We start from the raw sequence: 18,498 nt of genomic DNA on the forward strand, positions 1-18,498 counted from the left end.
AGGCATCTATTGTAGATGAACAGACCTTTGTGCATGTTGATGCAGGTGAGGCCTTTCGAAGATTCTGCCAGGTCCTGTGTCATGTAGGCCGAGGTCAAGTCCAACTTGGTGAACGTCTTCCCTCCTGCCAGCGTTGCAAATTGGTCGTCTGCTTTGGGTTGGGGGTACTGGCCCTGCAGCGAAAAACGGTTAATTGTTACTTAAAAGTCCCCACAAATTCTGACCGTGCCATCGCTCTTGAGAACCAGAACAATCAGACTGGCCCACTCATTGAACTCCACCGGCGCGATGATGCCCTCTCGTTGCAGTCTGTCGAGCTTGATCTCCACTTTCTCTTGCATCATGTATGGCACCACTCGTGCCTTATGGTGGATGGGTCATGTACCGGGAATCTAGTGGATCTGCACCTTTGCGCCCGAGAAACTTCCGATGCCTGGCTCAAACACCGAGAAAACTTGCTCAGAACCTGGGCACATGAGGCGTCGTCGATGGACGAAAGCGCTCGGATGTCGTCCCAGTTCCAGCGGATTTTTCCCAGCCAGCTTCTGCTGAACAGTGTGGCACCATCTCCTGGTACCATCCATAGTGGTAGTTCTTGCACTGCTCCATCATAGGAGACTTTTACTGCTGCGCTGCCAATTACAGGAATCAGCTCTTTAGTGTAAGTTCTCAGGTTGGTATGAATATGGCTCAGCTTGGGCCTTTGGGCCTTGTTGCACCACAGCCTGTCGAAGATCTTTTTGCTCATGATGGATAACTCGCACCCATGTCCAATTCCATGGATACTGGAATTCCGCTCAGTTCAACTTTTAACATGATCGGTGGACATTTCATGGTGAAGATGTGTACCCTGTACAATTCTGCCTCTTCGGTTTGAGACTCTAGTTCAATTTGATCAGCCATGGATCAGTCTTCCTCTGCAACGTGGTGGTTTGCAGGGTTTGCAGCTCGTCTGCACATTTGCTGGAGGTGTCCCATTGTTCCACAGCCCTTGTACTCATAGTGTTTGAAGCGGCATTGATGGGCTCGATGATCACCTCCACAGCACCAACAAGGTGTCAATTGCCTCGCATTAACGCTTGATGGCAGACTCTGAGTCATCTGAGGTCATGCAGCTGCAGGCGTGTACATTCTGCCATATGCATTCCTGTCTGAAAACGACATTACTTTGTGTACAGTGCTTGCCGAAACATCTTTATGCTGCAAAATATGTTTGGTGTTATCGCTGGTGGACATAAATGCCTGGGCTATCGTTATGGCTTTGTTCAGGTTCGGTGTTTCAACAGTCAATAGTTTGATTGAAGGATAACCTCAAGGCCAATGCCAAGCATAAAAAAGACTCTTAGCATTTGCTTCAAGAATCCATCGAATTCGCAATGTCCTGTAAGGTGCCTTTGTTCGGCAATATAGCTCGCCACTTCCTGGCCTTCAGACCGTTGACATCTATAAAATCGATGCCTTGCCATCAGAACGCTTTCCTTCGGATTTAGGTGCTCCCGGACCAGCGTACACAATTCTTCATACAATTATGTTGTTGGTTTCACCGGGGCAAGAAGATTCTTCACGAGGCCATAGGTTGTTGCCCCGCAGACGGTGAGGAGGATCGCCCTTCGTTTGGCAGCATTCATGCTCCCTTCCAATTCGTTGGCCACGAAGTATTAGTCGAGTCTCTCCACGAAGTCGTCCCATTTGTCCCCTTTTGAGAATTTCTCCAGGATACCAACAGCTCTCTGCATTCTCTGCATTGTTCAGTATCTCGTCGCCAGTTGTTATGTCTTGAATAAAGCAATGAAACTGAGTACTGTAGACGTTAGTAAGTGTGACCTTGGTCTCTTTATTCTAACTTCAGAGTACTGGTACAGCATGGGAGGCCTGCTTATATACAGTGCTCGCAAGGAATGCTGGGATCCCTTGTGACTCCAAAAGATACGTCCTCTGGTGGCGGTAGAGTGCAGGTTACATAACAGTTAGCATAACTGAGAGCACAAGGAATTGAAGGTAGGTTTTTGACTTGGGTTGGAAGTTGGTTGAGAGGTAGGAGACAGAGTGGGGATGAAGGATATTTACTCTGGTTGGCACAATGTTTTTTTTAATTCATTCATGGGATGTGGGCGGCGCTGGCAAGGTCAGCATTTATTGCCCATCCCCAATTACCCTTCAGAAGGTGGTGGTGAGCCTCTTTCTTGAATCGCTGCAGTCCGTGCGGTGAAGGTACTCCCACAGTGCTGTTATGGAGAGTTCCAGGATTTTGACCCAGTGACGATGAAAGAATGGCAATGTACTTCCAAGTCAGGATGATCTATAACTTGGAGGAGAACTTGCAAGTAATGATGCTCACATGCGCCTGCTGCCCTTGTCCTTTTAGGTGCTGGAGGTTGCGGGTTCGGGAAGTGTTGCCAAAGAAGCCGGTGCGAGTTGCTGCAGTGCATCTTGTAGATGGTACACATTGCAGCCACAGTGCGCTGGTGGTGAAGAGAATCAATGTTTAAGGTCGTGGATGAGGTGGCAATCAAGCGGGCTGCTTTGTCCTGGAATGTGTCGAGTTTCTTGAGTGTTGTTGGAGCTGCACTCATCCAGGCAAGTGGAGAGTATTCCATCACACTCCTAACTTGTGCCTTGTAGATGGTGGATAGGCTTTGGGGACCCAGGAGATGAGACACTCGCCACAGAATATGCTGCCCCTGACCTGTTCTTGTTGCCAAAATATTTATGTGGCTGGTTCAGTTATGTTTCTGGTCAATGATGATCCCTACGATGTTGATGGTGGGGGATTCAGCAATGGTAATGCTGTTGAAAGTCAAGGGACGGTGGTTCAACTCTCGCTTGTTGGAAATAGCTATTGCCTGGCAAATGTGTGATGGAAATGTTACTTGCCACTTATCAGCCCAAGGCAGAATGCCATCCAGGTCTTGCTGCATGTGAGCATGGACTGCATCATTATCTGAGGAGTTGCAAATGGCACTCAACATAGTGCAGTCATCGGCAAACATCCCCACTTCTTCCCTTATGATGGAGGGAAGGTCATTGATGAAGCAGCTGAAGATGGTTGGGCCTTGGACACTGCTCTGAGGATCTCCTGCAGCGATGTCCTGGGGCTGTGATGGTTGATCTCCAGCAACCACAACCTTCTTCCTTTATGCTAGGTATGACTGCAGCCAGTGGAGAGTTTTCCCCCTGATTCCCATTTACTTCAGTATTACGAGGGCTCCTTAATGCCACGCTCGGTCAAATGCTGCCTTGATGTCAAGGGCAGTCACTCTCACCTCAGCTCTGGAATTCAGCTCTTTTGTCCATGTTTGGACCAAGGCTGTAATGAGTTCTGGAGCTGAGTGGTCCTGGCGGTACTGGACATTGGTGAGCAGGTTATTGGTAAGTGCCGCTGGATAGCACTGTGAACGACCGCTTCCTTCACTTTGCTGATGATTGAGAGTGGACTGATGGGATGGTATTGGACAGATTAGATTTGTCCTGCTTTTTGTGGACAGGACATAACTGAGCAGTTTTCCACATTGTCGGGGTGATGCCAGTGTTTTGGCTGTACTGGAACAGCTTGGCTAATGGTGCGGATAGTTCTGGAGCACAAGTCTTCAGCACGACAGCCAGGATGTCGGGGCTCATTGCCTTTGTGAGCTCAGCCATTTCTTGACATCACGTGGAGTGAATCGAATTGGCTGTGGACTAGCTTCTGTGATGGTGGGGACCTCAGGAGGAGGCCGATATGGCTTATTCACTCAGCACTTCTGGCTGAAGATAGTTGCAAACTCTTCAGCCTTGTCTTTTGCACTCGTGTTCTTGGCTCTGCCATCATTGAGGATGGGGATATTCATGGAGCCTCCTCCTCCTGTTTCTTGTTTAATTGTCCACCACCATTCACGACTGGATATGGCAGGACTGCAGAGCTTTGATCTGATCCGTTGATTGTGGGATTGCTTAGCTCTGTCTATAGTCCTGTGTTGCAGATTCCCCAGGTTGGCACCTCATTTTTAGGTGGGCTTGGTGCTGCTTTTGACATGCTCTTCTTCAATCCTTATTGAACCAAGGTTTGTCCCCTGACTTGTTGATAATGGCAAATGAAGGTTAATGTGGCCAAGTGTGATGGCATCCACTTTGGACCCAAGAATGATAAATCAGAGTATTTTCGAAATCGTGAGAAACTAGGAACTGTACAGAAGCAAAGAGATTTGGGAATCCAAGTTTACAAATCACAAGGATTTGATTGGGTAGATATGGAAGATTTATTTCCTGTGGTGGGGACTTGAGAATAAAGGACATCGTCTTTAAATTAGAGTTAGGCCAATCAGGAGTGTTATCAGGAAGCACTTTTGCATACAAAGGGTCGTGGAAATCTGAAAATCTCTTCCCCAAAAGGATGTGGATGCTGGGACAAATGGAACTTTCAAGACTGAGATAGATTTTTGTTTGGCAAGAGTATCAAGGTTATGGAGCAAAGGTAGTTAAATGGAATTGTAGTGTAGATCAGCCACGACGGGCTGAATAGCCGACTCTTGTTAATGTTTCTATGCTCCTATACAGTCAGTTGTATACACTTAACCATCCATCTTTCTCAGCTACAACTTTTCTGTTCCAATAATGCTGAGGTGTCCCGGATATCTTCCTTTTGTATTCCCTTTTGCAATTGATACTCGATAAATCTGCTTTAACAATACGCTTTTCTGAAACTACTCAGGCAAACAGGTGTAACACCTCAATCACCTTGAACATCCAATTATAACAATGTATGATAGTTGACAGTCATGTTGATAGATATATGTGAAGATAAGATCATTTAGTTACCCTCATTAATCACATTGGTGATCAACCCCACTATCTGCAATCCTTCCAAGTGCAGTGAGTGGGAGACATGTGTTCACCCTCTGCACAATGCCATCCTACATTTGCTGAAGCTGCTTTTATCAGTGGGTGGCCTCCTCTGTAGAAATTTTGCCAAAGTCTCCTACAGTCTGCAATAATGTGGAGTCTTGAATAAGTGGACTTTTTGAGATCTCCTTTCTCCTCCTCAAAACTGTACATTCCATCATTTATGCACCTTTGGTTATGGTTAACTAGTGAGTAAATTTAATGGCACTGACAAAGTCACTCAGTACTTGTGCACAAATGTGCTGACCACACCAGCTAATTCCCGGTCAGTTAATTTACATAATTTTGGCTCAATCCAAGTAACTCTCAACATGCTCGGAGCGCATTATCGAAAAACGCCTTCCTGCACTGTTCCACCAGGCAGTTGTCTGGCTAACAGGAAGGTGCACAAGGCAGTGGGCAGATCGTGTGGTGCTCGGGCCAGCAGGCAGTAACTTGTGAGAATTTATTTTAATCGGGACTGTAGCCTCGCATTCGGCATCTGTTCCTAATGAGTAACTGAAGCTCCAGCTGCATTATGGGTCAGCTGCCATATTTACATTAAAGACAGAGGCCTAATGAGCCTAGCGCCCAGCTTGTGCACGTGATTCAGCCTCTTTTCACTTGCACCTCTCCCACCCACCCCATGCTCAGGCACCCTTGGGTGCATTGTAGGCCTCAGGCCACTGCACTGTGAAACATCATTAATCCTGATTAACATACACTCAGCAAATTAACTCTTATCCTCTATTGTTAGCTATTTCCCAGTCAGTAACAATCTTGCATTGTCATTCTTTTATAGAGCTTCAAATCATCTCATATCTGGAAAATATATTCATGGAGAAAGATTTCGAAGTGGAAAATAAAGTTGGTGAAACAGAATATATAGCATTTTACATTCTAAAAATAAACACTGAAAGTTTCCCAGGAGTCCAGTTTCCTAATCTAGATACGTTGAGTCTGTTGGGGATTCTTGTGGTGTCAGTTGGAAGTGTGGACAATGTCACTTGTGGCCCAGTTAGAGGACTTGTGGCAGGAGGAGTATCTGCCCGGCCATGCTGTGATGTATCTCTCTTCTCAGTACTGCAATTTCTTGCTTTTGTTATTGCTAATAATTTGAATGTATGATGTTCACTTGTTTTCTGCTCCGTCCTCCCCTCCCCCTGTTGATTTCTGGATTCTTTTACCTCAATCTGGTTCAGCAAAATTACTGAAACGAATACCGTTTGTGCTTTAAACAAAGCAAGCTTTTATTTAAAAAGCAAATCCCGATCGGGGACCTTATCAGACAGAAGGAATGCAACTCTGATAGAATGCACCCACTTCCTATGGACAAAGTGACGTTACATTGTAAAGGGACGACGGTTATACATTTTCAGCAAAAGATAACAAGATAGGGCTCGAGTGACATCCTAGTCCAGCCTATCCCTTTTGATCCCTCTTTCCCTTTGTCCACTCATAAGCCGACCTAAGTATGGTCTGATTTTAAACAAAGACCTTCTGTTAATGTTTCAGGTTAATAACATGATTTAATAAGACCTTGAGGTTTTTCTGCAAGCTGTGGGTTTTGTTTCAATATGTGTTAGTGTTGTAACATTTCGCAGTCTCGAGTCTGAGATGTCATGGCTATTCCTCCATGAATTCTTTGTTAGCTTATACTGTCCCTATACAATTCCCACGTTCTCTACTTCAATGTATCTATACATTTTTAAATATTCACACCCCCACCCCCTCCCCCACCCCACCCTCACACATACACTTCTCTTTTCATTTCTTGTTAAGAAAATGAGTGATTGTCTGATACTGAATTAACAGCCCTGATATTTACGGGGTGGGTTGGGTGGTGGTCGTAGCACTGGGAAACCCAGCAGATCAGCATCGATTTTACACACTTCAATAGAAAGTAAAATCCAGCGGCGTGTAAAACAGGCGGCCCTTTTGTGTCAGTTTCCCAATGGGCAAGTTAGGTTAAAATTCCCCCAGAAGTTTTCTAGTGTAGCACTGAACTTGAATCCTATTCCTAGCAGAGCAAAATTCCAGCAGTGAGTTCAAATGGCTTTGGGGTGATCCCAACAATTATACTTCCGATGTTGTGACGCAACTTCCAATTATTGCTTAAGCTTTCCACTCTCACTTGTCAGATGGCCGTGATCATTTGTCTGGTCCCAGGCCCCTGTTACTATATTTTGATGTGGTGGTTACGACCAGTAGCGATAAATAACCCTCGCAGCAAATGTCCAGATTTCCCACGAAAGGTAACCACTTTCAGCCAGCCAGAATCTTTGAGTATGTTACTCCTGAATGTAAGAAGTGAAATGTCATTTCAGATTGTAACCAGATAACCAATTAATTTATATTTTTATTCTTAAACATAAAACGCAGAGGAATCTCTCTACTTTGGACCCAGCGATTAAGATCGAACTGCCACCAACACTCCTACACAACAGGAATAACCACTTTAATACAACTACATCTCGAATCAGTTTTACTATATACAAGAATACATCACTGTTCCAGGTAACGTAATTAGAATCACAATTACTCTTTTCTAAATGTGAAATGGGAAGATGGATTTTATCAAATGGCAGTAAGAATATTTAACCCTACTTATAATTATGTCAATAATGATATCACTTTCTGCATTCTACTCATTGAGCACTTTAACTGGTAAGATATTTTTCGCTATTTGTGCATATTATTGTTTAACTCTTGCTGTGCCGAGTTGATGGATTGACCATGGACTCACCGGTATGCTAGAATGATAGAATCAGAGAAATTTACAGCATGGAAGGAGGACATTGAGTCCATTGTGTCCATGCTGGCTGACAAAGAGCTATCCAGCCTAACACCACATTCCAGCTCTTGGTCTGTAGCGCTGTAGGTTATGGGATTTTAAGTGCACATCCAAGCACATTTTAAATGTGGTGAGGGTTTCTGCCTCTACCATCCTTTCAGGCAGTGAGTTCCAGACCCCACCCACCCTCTGGTGAAGAAATTTCCCCTCAAATCCCCTCTAATTACCAATTACTTTAAATCTATGCCCCCTGGTTGTTGACCCATTTGTTAAGGGAAATAAGCCCTTCCTGTCCATTATATCGAAGCCCCTCATAATTTTATACAACTCAATAAGGTCTCCCCTCAGCCTCCTCTGTTCCAAAGAAAGCAGACCCAACCTATCCAATCTTTCCACATAGCTAAACTCCTCCAGTCCACGCAACATCCTTGTAAATCTTCTCTGCACACTCTTTTGTGCAATCCTGTCATTCCTGAAATGTGATGACCAGAACTGCAAGCAGTACTCTAGCTGTGGCTATACAGTTCAAATATAACCTCCCTGCTCTTGCAATCTCTGCATCGGCTAATAAAGGCAAGTATTCCGTATGGCGTCTTAACCACCTTATCTACCTGGCCTGCTACCTTCAGGTAGCACCTGCACTCTAAGGCCCCTTTGTTCCTCTACACTTGTCAGTGTTCTACCATTTAATGTGTATTCCCTTGCTTTGTTAGCCCGTCTTGACTGAGGAGCATAACATGTGCCCAGGGGGAAAACTATACTGAGGGAAGAAAATGGGGCAAAATTACAATCTGCATTTAAAAATCATCATAAAATATTTTGGCCTCAGGATCTTTCCAGGGACCAGATATATCAGTCAGTCTGCAGCGCATCACTCCATAAAACAGGTGACTGGTACATTGTTTGCTCGAGCAGCAGGTTACATCACCTTCCCAAAGGACGACAGGGAGTAACAGGCCCAAGCTTTAGGTTTCATCACAGGAAAGAATTCTCTAAAATCCTACATGGAATCATAGGGGTCGAGATTGACTGTCTCAGAAAAGCTCGTTAGCATCTCCGGGAGGGGCTAACGGGGCGCTAACGGGATTTCAACCAGTCGCGGTGGACAGAGCGTCCCTCCCCCCACATCTCCCCCGCCCCTCCACCCCACCACGCCTCCCGGAATTGCATCCAGGGCTTCGCTGGCGAAAAATGGTTTGCTCTGTGCTCTGTGATTAACGCACCGACCCCTTGTCGCTCCGCACCGACCCCTTGTCGCTCCGCGCCGACCCCTTTGCGGCCCTTGGGATAAATTGCCCAGCGTGGGGTGATGCTACCGACAGGTTCTCAGGACGAGAAGCTGTGGTAGCTGGGGCACCCCGGCTCACTTAAAGGGGAAGTTGTAGCCCGGCAGGCATCTGTTTTCAATCAGCCCGACAATGGCAGCCGCTGGTGTGGCCGGGCCACCAACATGCCTCTTGGCGCACCCATTGGGTGCCAGGCCATTGGCCCGGCCGACCCCTTCCCTGGTGGCCCAGTGGGCGCCAATAAAGAGGCTGTAGAGTTCGCAGGGGCCCTTCCCTTTAACAGAACGGGAGGGACGCTGAGATGACTCAGAATGACGCAGCATGTCTGCGTCACTGATGTGCTGAGCGCAGCGCTGAACATCGCACCCCGTGAGCGCCGCGCAAACGCTCCGTTATGGCAACCAACATTTTTTTTATTCAAAGAGGCGAGTTCCAGGCCGATGGCAGCGTTTCTCACTCCAGCGCTAAAATATCAGTTAATTCGAATTTGACCGCCCCAAACCCAGCGCGGGCCAACTTCAGCCCCATAGAGCCATGGGGTACAAATTGTCCCCGGCCCTGAAATGTGACATTACCACCCCGTTTCGGTGGCTTTTACCGCAGCTACAGTTCACGTCCACTCTTTCGCGAAATTGCGCTCTTTGTTTTTTTTGTTATGATCCAGAAGTCGGTCAGAATGGGGGCTGTGACCACAGCTGAGGGGCAAAAACGCAACTGAGGGGTGGAAGTTCGATGCGGAGCGGAGTCATCACCGCGCTGATATCATCATGGCGCCGCGTCACCACGGCTCTCCCCTTCACTTAAAGGGGAGAGCCTCCGCGCTTTTAAAACTTCGGGACACTGGGCCTCCAGGGAAGGTTTCGGCCGGACCAGCGACCTGGCACCCATGAGGGGCTGCCAATCTGCCTGTTGGCGGCCCAGCCGAACTTGGGGGCACATTTATTGGGCCGACATGGTAGTCGGCCGAAAAACAAAAATGGCTGCAACGGCAGTAGGCCCTCCCCTTTAAGGGAAGCCGCAATGCCGCTGTAGCAGGCCACAGCCTCATTGGATCACCGGGTGAAAGTTTATTTTGGCACTGCCGAAGATTTTTGGAGGGGACTGTCACCATTGGGGGTGGGGGGGCAGTAGATCGGCGGTGCGCACGGTGAAGACACGCATACCGTGGATCGGCAGCTGTGGAGCGGTATGGATCGTGGCACCGCCGGGAAAACTCAGGAGGGCAATTGGGCTATCAGCGGCCATTCCACCGAAAGTCGACGGCCACTCCACTCCGCAGCATGGCCGCCGATTTGCGGTGGTAACAGGCCTTAAGGAAAGGGCAATTTCGGTCCCATCGAGTCACTACAGCACAGAAGGAGGCCATTTGGCCGATCGAGTCTATACCTGCTCTCTGTGGAGCAATCCAGTCAGTCCCGTAGTCCTGCAAGTTTATTTCCCTCAAGTGCCTATCCAATTTCCTTTTTAAAACATTGATCGTCTCCGCTTCCACCACCCTCATAGGCAGCGAGTTCCAGGTCATTACCACTCGCTGCGTAAAAATGTTCTTCCTCACATTCCCCCATATTGCTTGCCCAAAACCTTAAATCTGTGTCCCCCAAGTCCTTGTACCACCAGCTAATGGGAACAGCTTTTCTTTGTCTACTTCATCTAAACCTGTCATAATCCTGTATACCTCTATCAAATCTCCCCTCAATCTCCTTTGCTTCAAGGAGCACACCCCGGCTTCTCCAACCTAACCCTGTAGCTAAAATCCCTCAGCCCTGGAACCATTCTGGTGAATCTCCTCTGCACCCTCTCAAGGAACTTCACAACCTTCTTAAAGTGTGGTGACCTGAACTGGATGCAATTCTCCAGTTGGGGCCTAACCAGAGCTTTATGAAGATTCAGCATAACTTTGCTGCTTCTGTACTCAATACCTCTATTTATAAAGCCCAGGATCCCATATGCTTTACTAACTACTCTCTCAATATGTCCTGCCACCTTGAAAGATCTATGCACGTGAAGGCCCCAGGTCTCTCTGTCCTTACGCTCTTTAGAACTGTGGCATTAAGTCTATATTGCCTCTCCCTATTCCTTCTGCCAAAACCAAACACTTCTCTATATTAAATTCCAGCTGCCACTTGTCTGCTCATTCTGCCAGCCTATCTATGTCCTGTTGCAGTCGATTGGTATCATCCTCACTATTTGCCACACCTCCAAGTTTGGTAATATCAGCAAATTTTGAAATTTCACTCTATATTCCAATATCTGAATCATTTATATATATATATATATATCAAAAAGCCATGGTCTTAGCACTGACTCTTGGGGACCATCATTGTTCACCGTCCTCCTGTCTGAAAAACAACCATTCACCATGACGCACTGTTTTCTGTCCTTAAGCCAATTTCTTATCCAAGCTGACACTGACCCTCCTATTCCATGAGCCTCAATTTTGTTAATAGCCTTTTATGTGGCACTTTGTCAAAAGCCATTCTAAAATCCATATAGACTACATCCACTGCATCAACCCTTTCTGTTGCTTCATCAAAAAAATCAATTAGATTAGTCAAACACGATCTGCCTTTTACAAATTCATGCTGGCTCTCCTTAATTAACTGAAACCTCTCCAAGTGCTTGTTACTTTTTTCCCTGACTATTGTTTCGAAAACCTTACCCACCACTGGCGTTAAACTGACCGGCCTGTAGTTACTAGGAATGTTCTCACATCTTTTCTTGAAAAGGGTGTCACATTTGCCACTTTCCAATTCTCTGGTATCTCCCGCGCACCCAGGGAAGATTGGAAGATTAAGGCAAGCCCTTCCGCTATCTCCACCGCCACTTCCCTCGGCAACCTGGGATGCAAGCCATCCGGACCAGGCGACTTATCCAGTTTAAGCATAACCAGCCTTTTCAGTACATCCTGCCAATCAATTTTCACCACATCCATTATGATAAGCTCATAATAAAGGACGAAATTGAGTACTGTGAGCAATGAGTAAGTGTGACCATAGCTCCGTTAATTCGACTCCAGAGTGCAGGTACCACGTGGGTGGCCTGCTTATATACAGTGCTCCCAAGGGATCCCTTGGGACTCCAACAGTTAGGCCCTCTGGTGGTGGTGGTGTGATATAGATTGCCAAGGGTTAAATACATAACATCACTCCCTCGTAAAGTCAATAGTACATTTATTTACTGGGTGAGACGATCTGTGGCTTTTCGCTCCCTTGTCGATCGTCTCAGTACAAATGCAGGTATTGGGTGAGTTGGTTAGTTCTTCGCCAGACTGCTGGGAATGGTGAGTTCGGTTTCGTGGTCAACTATGATGTCGGTTGCCACCTGTGTGTGTGTTGGAGTTTCGAAGTTGGTGGTGTCCTCTTCGAGTTGCTCGTAGCTGTTAGTGAACTGCAATTTGATTTGGTCCAAATGCTTTCTGCACATTAGTCCATCGGCCAATTTGACCTGAAACAACCTACTCCCTTCTTTAGCTATGACCGTGCCAGCGAACCATTTGGTATCATGTCCATAATTGAGTACAAACACAGGATCATTGACCTCAATATCGTGTGACAAATTTGCGCGACCATGGTACATACTTTGTTAATGCCGCCTGCCCTCTACGTGATCTTGGAGATCAGGGTGGACAAGAGAGAGCCTTGTTTTAGAAACATAGAAACATAGAAAATAGGTGCAGGAGTAGGCCATTCAGCCCTTCAAGCCTGCACCACCATTCAATAAGATCATGGCTGATCATTCACCTCAATACCCCTTTCCTGCTTTCTCTCCATACCCCTTGATCCCTTTAGCCGTAGGGGCCATATCTAACTTCCTCTTGAATATATCCAATGAACTGGCATCAACAACTCTCTGCGGCAGGGAATTCCACAGGTTAACAACTCTGCGTGAAGAAGTTTCTCCTCATCTCAGTCCTAAATGGCCTACCCTTTATCCTAAGACTCTGTCCCCTGGTTCTGGACTTCCCCAACATCTTCCCGCATCTAACCTGTCCCGTCCCGTCAGAATCTTATAAGTTTCGATGAGATCCCCTCTCATCCTTCTAAACTCCAGTGCATAAAGGCCCAGTTGATCCAGTCTCTCCTCATATGTCAGTCCAGCCATCCCTGGAATCTGTCTGGTGAACCTTCGCTGCACTCCCTCTCTAGCAAGAACGTCCTTCCTCAGATTAGGAGACCAAAACTGAACACAATATTCCAGGTGAGGCCTCACCAAGGCCCTGTACAATTGCAGTAAGACCTCCCTGCTCCTATACTCAAATCCCCTAGCTATGAAGGCCAACATACCATTTGCCTCCTTCACTGCCTGCTGCACCTGCATGCCAACTTTCAATGACTGATGAACCATGACACCCAGGTTTCGTTGCACCTCCCCTTTTCCTAATCTGCCGCCATTCAGATAATATTCTGCTTTTGCGTTTTTGCCACCAAAGTGGATAACCTCACATTTATCCACATTATACCGCACCTGCCATGCATTTGCCCACTCACTTAACCTGCCCAAATCACCCTTCAGCCTCTTAGCATCCTCCTCGCAGCTCACACCGCCACCCAGTTTAGTGTCATCTGCAAACTTGGAGATATTACACTCAATTCCTTCATCCAAATCATTAATATATATTGTAAAGAGCTGGGGTCCCAGCACTGATCCCTGCGGCACTCCACTTTTTTTGAGTTCCCTTTTTATGAGCAGCTCGGCTGGGGGAACCCCGGTGAGTGAGTACGGTCTGGTGCTGTAGCTGAGCAGAACTCGGGACAGTTGGGTCTGCAGGGAGCCTTGCGACATGCATTTCAAGCTTTGCTTCATGGTCTGAACTTCCAGTTCAGCCTGACCGTTGGATGCGGGCTTGAACGGGGCAGATGTGACGTGCTTGATCCCATTGCAGGTCATGAATTCCTTGAATTCAACACTTGTGAAACACGGCCCATTGTCACTGACTAGGACATCAGGCAGGCGTGAGTGGCAAACATGGCTCGTAGGCTTTCAATGCTGGCAGTGGACGTGCTTACAGACATTATTACACATACAATCCATTTTGAATAAGCATCCACGACAACCAAGAACATTTTGCCCAGAAATGGGCCCGCATAGTCAATGTGGATCCACAACCACGGTTTGGAGGGCAACGATCACAAACTTAGTGGTGATTCTCTGGGTGCATTGCTCAGTTGAGAGCAAGTGTTGCACTGGTGCACGTATGACTCTAAATCTGAATCGATGCCAAGCCACCACACATAGGATCTGGCTATGACTTTCATCATTACAATGCCTGGGTGGGCGCTGTGTAGAGTTATGGGCAAGACCACGCGATTACCCCACAAAAGACAGTCCGCCTGCAAGAGCATTTCATCTTTCCGCCTGTGGAACGGCTTAATCGCTTCCTGCATCTCCGTTGGGATGCTGGACCAGCTCCCATGGAGGACACAGGTTTTTTTTACCAGGAGCAGTAAAGGATCCTGGCTGGTCCAGGTCCTGATCTGGCAGGCCGTAACGGGTGAATTTTCATTTTCGAATGCATCCATCACCAAAAGCAAGTCTGCAGGCTGTGCCATTTCCACCCGGGTAGTGGACAATGGTAGCTGACTCAGACCATCTGCTCAGTTCTCTGTGCCCGGTCTGTGGCAGATTACATAGTTGTATGTAGACAGCGTGAGTGCCCATCATTGAATGCGGTCAGAGACATTGGTGTTAATCCCGTTGCTCTCTGAGAATAGCGATATGAGTGGCTTATGTTCAGTTTCAAGCTCAAACTTGATGCCAAACAAATGCTTTTTTTCACCCAGTAATTGCACGCCATTGCTTCTTTTTCAATCATGCTGTAGGTTGTCTGCCTTGGACAGACTCCTGGATGCGTAGGCGACCGATTGCAAAATCCCCGATTCGTTAGCCTGTTGTAACACACACCCGACCCCGTATGACGACGCATTGCAAGCTAGCATTATTCATTTACATGGATTATACAGAACAAGCAGTTTGAACATAACAGATTTCTGGCTTTCTCAAAGACAGCCTCTTTTGAATTCCCCCATAACCAGTCGTCTCCCTTGCGCAGTAGCACATATCGGGGTTCGAGCAAGGTGCTTAACCTGGGTTGGAAATGACTGAAATAGTTGAGGAGTCCCAGGAATGACCGCAACTCTGTCACATTCTGCGTTCTTGATGGCCTCCTTCTTGACACCGGTGGGTCTGATGCCGTCTGCTGCGATTCTTCTTCCCAAGAACTTGACCTCCGGCGCCAGGAAAACACACTTCGAGCGTTTCAACCTGAGTCCCACGCAATCTAGCCGATTCAGAACCTCTTCCAGCTTCTTCAAATTTTCAATGGTGTCCCGACCTGTAACCAGTTTGTCGTCCTGGAAAACCATGGTGCGAGGAACTGACTTTAGCAGACTGTCCATGTTCCATTGGAAAATTGCCACGGCCGACTGAAGCCCGAACGGGCATCTGTTATCGATGAACAGACCTTTGTGCGTGTTGATGCACTTGAGGCCTTTTGAAGATTCCTCCAGCTCCTACGTCATGTAGGCCGAGGTCAGATCCAACTTGGTGCGCGTCTTCCCTCTAGCCAGGGTCGCAAATAGGTCGTCTGCCTTGGGTAGCGGGTTCTTAGCTTGGTGTGAATGGGGCTGAGCTTGGGCCTGTGTGCTTTGTTGCATCACAGCCTGTTGAAGGCCTTTTTACTCATTATGGACTGACTCGCACCCGTGTCCAGTTCCATGGATACTGGAATTCCATTCAGTTCAACTTTTAGCATTATTGGTGGACATTTCGTGGTGAAGTTGTGTACTCTGTACACTTCTGCCTCCTCGGTTCGAGTCTCTAGTTCAAAATGATCCACCGTGGATCGATCTTCCTCTGCAACGTGGTGGTTTGCAGGGTTTGCAGCTCGCCTGGACCAGAACCAGATAGATCCCACAACTTCCGACTGTGCCATAACCTTTAAGTACCGGGACAATCGGACTGGGCCACTCGTTGAATCCCGCTGGTGTGATGATGCCTTCTCGCTGCAGCCTGTCCAGCTCAATTTCCACTTTCTCTCGCATCATATATGGTACAGACCGTGCCTTATGGTGGATGGGTCGTGTACCGGGAACGAAATGGATCTGCACCTTCGCCTCCGAGAATCTTCCGATGCCTGGCTCGAACAATGATGGAAATCTGCTCAGAACCTGGGCACATGAGGCGTCGTCGACAGACAAAAGCACTTGGATATCGTCCCAGTTCCAGCAGATTTTTCCCAGCCAGCTTCTGCCGAACAGTGTGGGGCCATCTCCTGGCATGATCCATAATGGGAGTTCATGCACTGCTCCATTAACTTCTATGCTGCCAATTACAGGGATAAACTCTTTGGTGTAAGTTCTTAGCTTGGTGTGAATGGGGCTGAGCTTGGGCCTGTGTGCTTTGTTGCATCACAGCCTGTCGAAGGCCTTTTTGCTCATTATGGACTGACTCACACCCGTGTCCAGTTCCATGGATACTGGAATTCCATTCAGTTCAACTTTTAGCATTATTGGTGGACATTTCGTGGTGAAGTTGTGTACACTTCTGCCTCCTCGGTTCGAGTCTCTAGTTCAAAATGATCCACCGTGGATCGATCTTCCTCTGCAACGTGGTGGTTTGCAGGGTTTGCAGCTCGCCTGCACATTCGCTGGAGGTGTCCCATTGTTCTGCAGCTGTTGCAAGCATAGTGCTTGAAGTGGCATTGATGGGCCCGATGATCAACTCCACAACGCCAACAACGCATTTACGATTGATGGCGGACTCTGGGTCATCTGAGGTCGTGCAGCAGCCACCGTGTACATTCTGCCATGTATATTCCTGCTCGAAAACGACATTACTTTGTGCACAGTACTGGCCGAAACATCTTTATGCTGCAAAATTTGTTTGGTGTTATCGTTGGTGGACATAAATGCCTGGGCTATCATTATGGCTTTGCTCAGAGTCGGTGTTTCAACAGTCAATAGTTTGCGAAGGATTACCTCATGTTCAATGCCAAGCACAAAAAAGTCTCTCAGCATTTGTTCAAGGAATCCATCAAATTCGCAATGTCCTGCGAGGCGCCTTAGTTCGGCTACATAGCTCGCCACTTCCTGGCCCTCTGACCGTTGACATGTGTAGAACCGACACCTCGCCATCAAAATGCTTTCCTTAGGATTTAGGTGATCCCGGACCAGCATACACAATTCTTCATAGGATTTGGTTGTTGGTTTTACCGGAGCTAGAAGATTCTTCATCAGGCCATAGGTTGTTGCCCCACAGACGGTAAGGAGGATCGCCCTTCATTTGGCAACATTCTCGTCCCCTTCTAGCTCATTGGCCACGAAGTATTGGTCGAGTCTCTCCACGCAGGCCTCCCAATTGTCCACTTCTAGAACTTCTCCAGGATACCAACTGTTCTTTGCATTTTTGCGCGGTTGTCCATTATCTCGTCGCCAATTGATAAGCTCATAATAAAGGACGAAACTGAGTACTGTGAGCAATGAGTAAGTGTGACCTTAGCTCCTTTAATTCGACTCCAGAGTGCTGGTACCGCATGGGTGGTCTGCTTATATACAGTGCTCCCAAGGGATGCTGGGATCTTTTGGGAATCCAACAGGTAGTCCCTCTGGTGGTGGTGTGATACAGGTTGCCAAGGGTTAAATACATAACACATTACTTCTACCATCTCCGCTTCTACTGATATTTTTTCAGCATTCTCTCCTCAGTAAACACCAATACAAAGTACTCATTAAGTATTCTAGCTTTACCCTGCACCTCTATATATAACCTTCTTTGTGCCTCATTGGCTCCACCCTGCCTCTTACTAATCGCTTACTATTTAACAAAGGAACATAGAAAATAGGAGCAGGCGTAGGCCCTTCGGCCCTTCGAGCCTGCACTACCATTCAATATGATCATGGCTGATACTCTATCTCAACACTATATTCACGCTTTCTCCCCATACCCCTTGATGCCTTTTGTTTCTAGAAATCTATCTATCTCCTTCTTAAATATATTCAGTGACTTGGCCTCCATAGCCTTCTGTGGCAGAGAATTCCACAGGTTCACCACCCTCTGAGTGAAGAACTTTCTCCTCATCTCAGTCCTAAATTTCCTACCCATTATCCTGAGACTGTGACCCTTTGTTCTAGACTTCCCAGCCAGGGGAAACATTCTCCCAGCATCCAGTCTGTCCAACCCCGTCAGAATTTTATGCATTTCAATGAGATCTCTCTCATTCTTCTAAATTCTCATGAATGCAGGCCTAGTCGACTCAATCTCTCCTCATATGACAGTCCTGCCATCCCAGGAATCAGTCTGGTGAACTTTCGCTGCACTGCCTCTATCTCAAGTATATCCTTTCTTAGGTAAGGAGACCAAACCTGTGCTCAATACACCAGGAGTGATCTCACCACGGCCCTGTATAACTGTAGTAAGAATCCTTGCTCCTGTACTCAAATCCTCTTGGAATGAAGGCCAACATACCATTTGCTTTCCTAACTGCTTGCTGCACCTGCATGTTTGCTTTCAATGACTGGTGTACAAGGACACCCAGGTCCCTTTGTACACCGACATTTCCCAAAC

The 18,498-nt window shown here is 47.1% G+C and overlaps 1 protein-coding gene across 1 annotated transcript in view; it reads left to right on the top strand.

Annotated features, from left to right (window-relative positions):
* Positions 1-18,498, top strand: part of LOC139278717 (adhesion G-protein coupled receptor G2-like) — a 63,202-nt gene that overhangs the window by 21,502 nt on the left and 23,202 nt on the right. Inside the window, exon 4 of the mRNA XM_070897791.1 lies at positions 7,240-7,374. Coding sequence (XP_070753892.1) covers positions 7,240-7,374 — 135 coding nt within the window. The remainder of the gene's footprint in view (positions 1-7,239; positions 7,375-18,498) is intronic.

The sequence above is a fragment of the Pristiophorus japonicus genome, chromosome 13 (genome assembly GCF_044704955.1).
Source record: "Pristiophorus japonicus isolate sPriJap1 chromosome 13, sPriJap1.hap1, whole genome shotgun sequence".
Classification (NCBI taxonomy): domain Eukaryota; kingdom Metazoa; phylum Chordata; class Chondrichthyes; family Pristiophoridae; genus Pristiophorus; species Pristiophorus japonicus.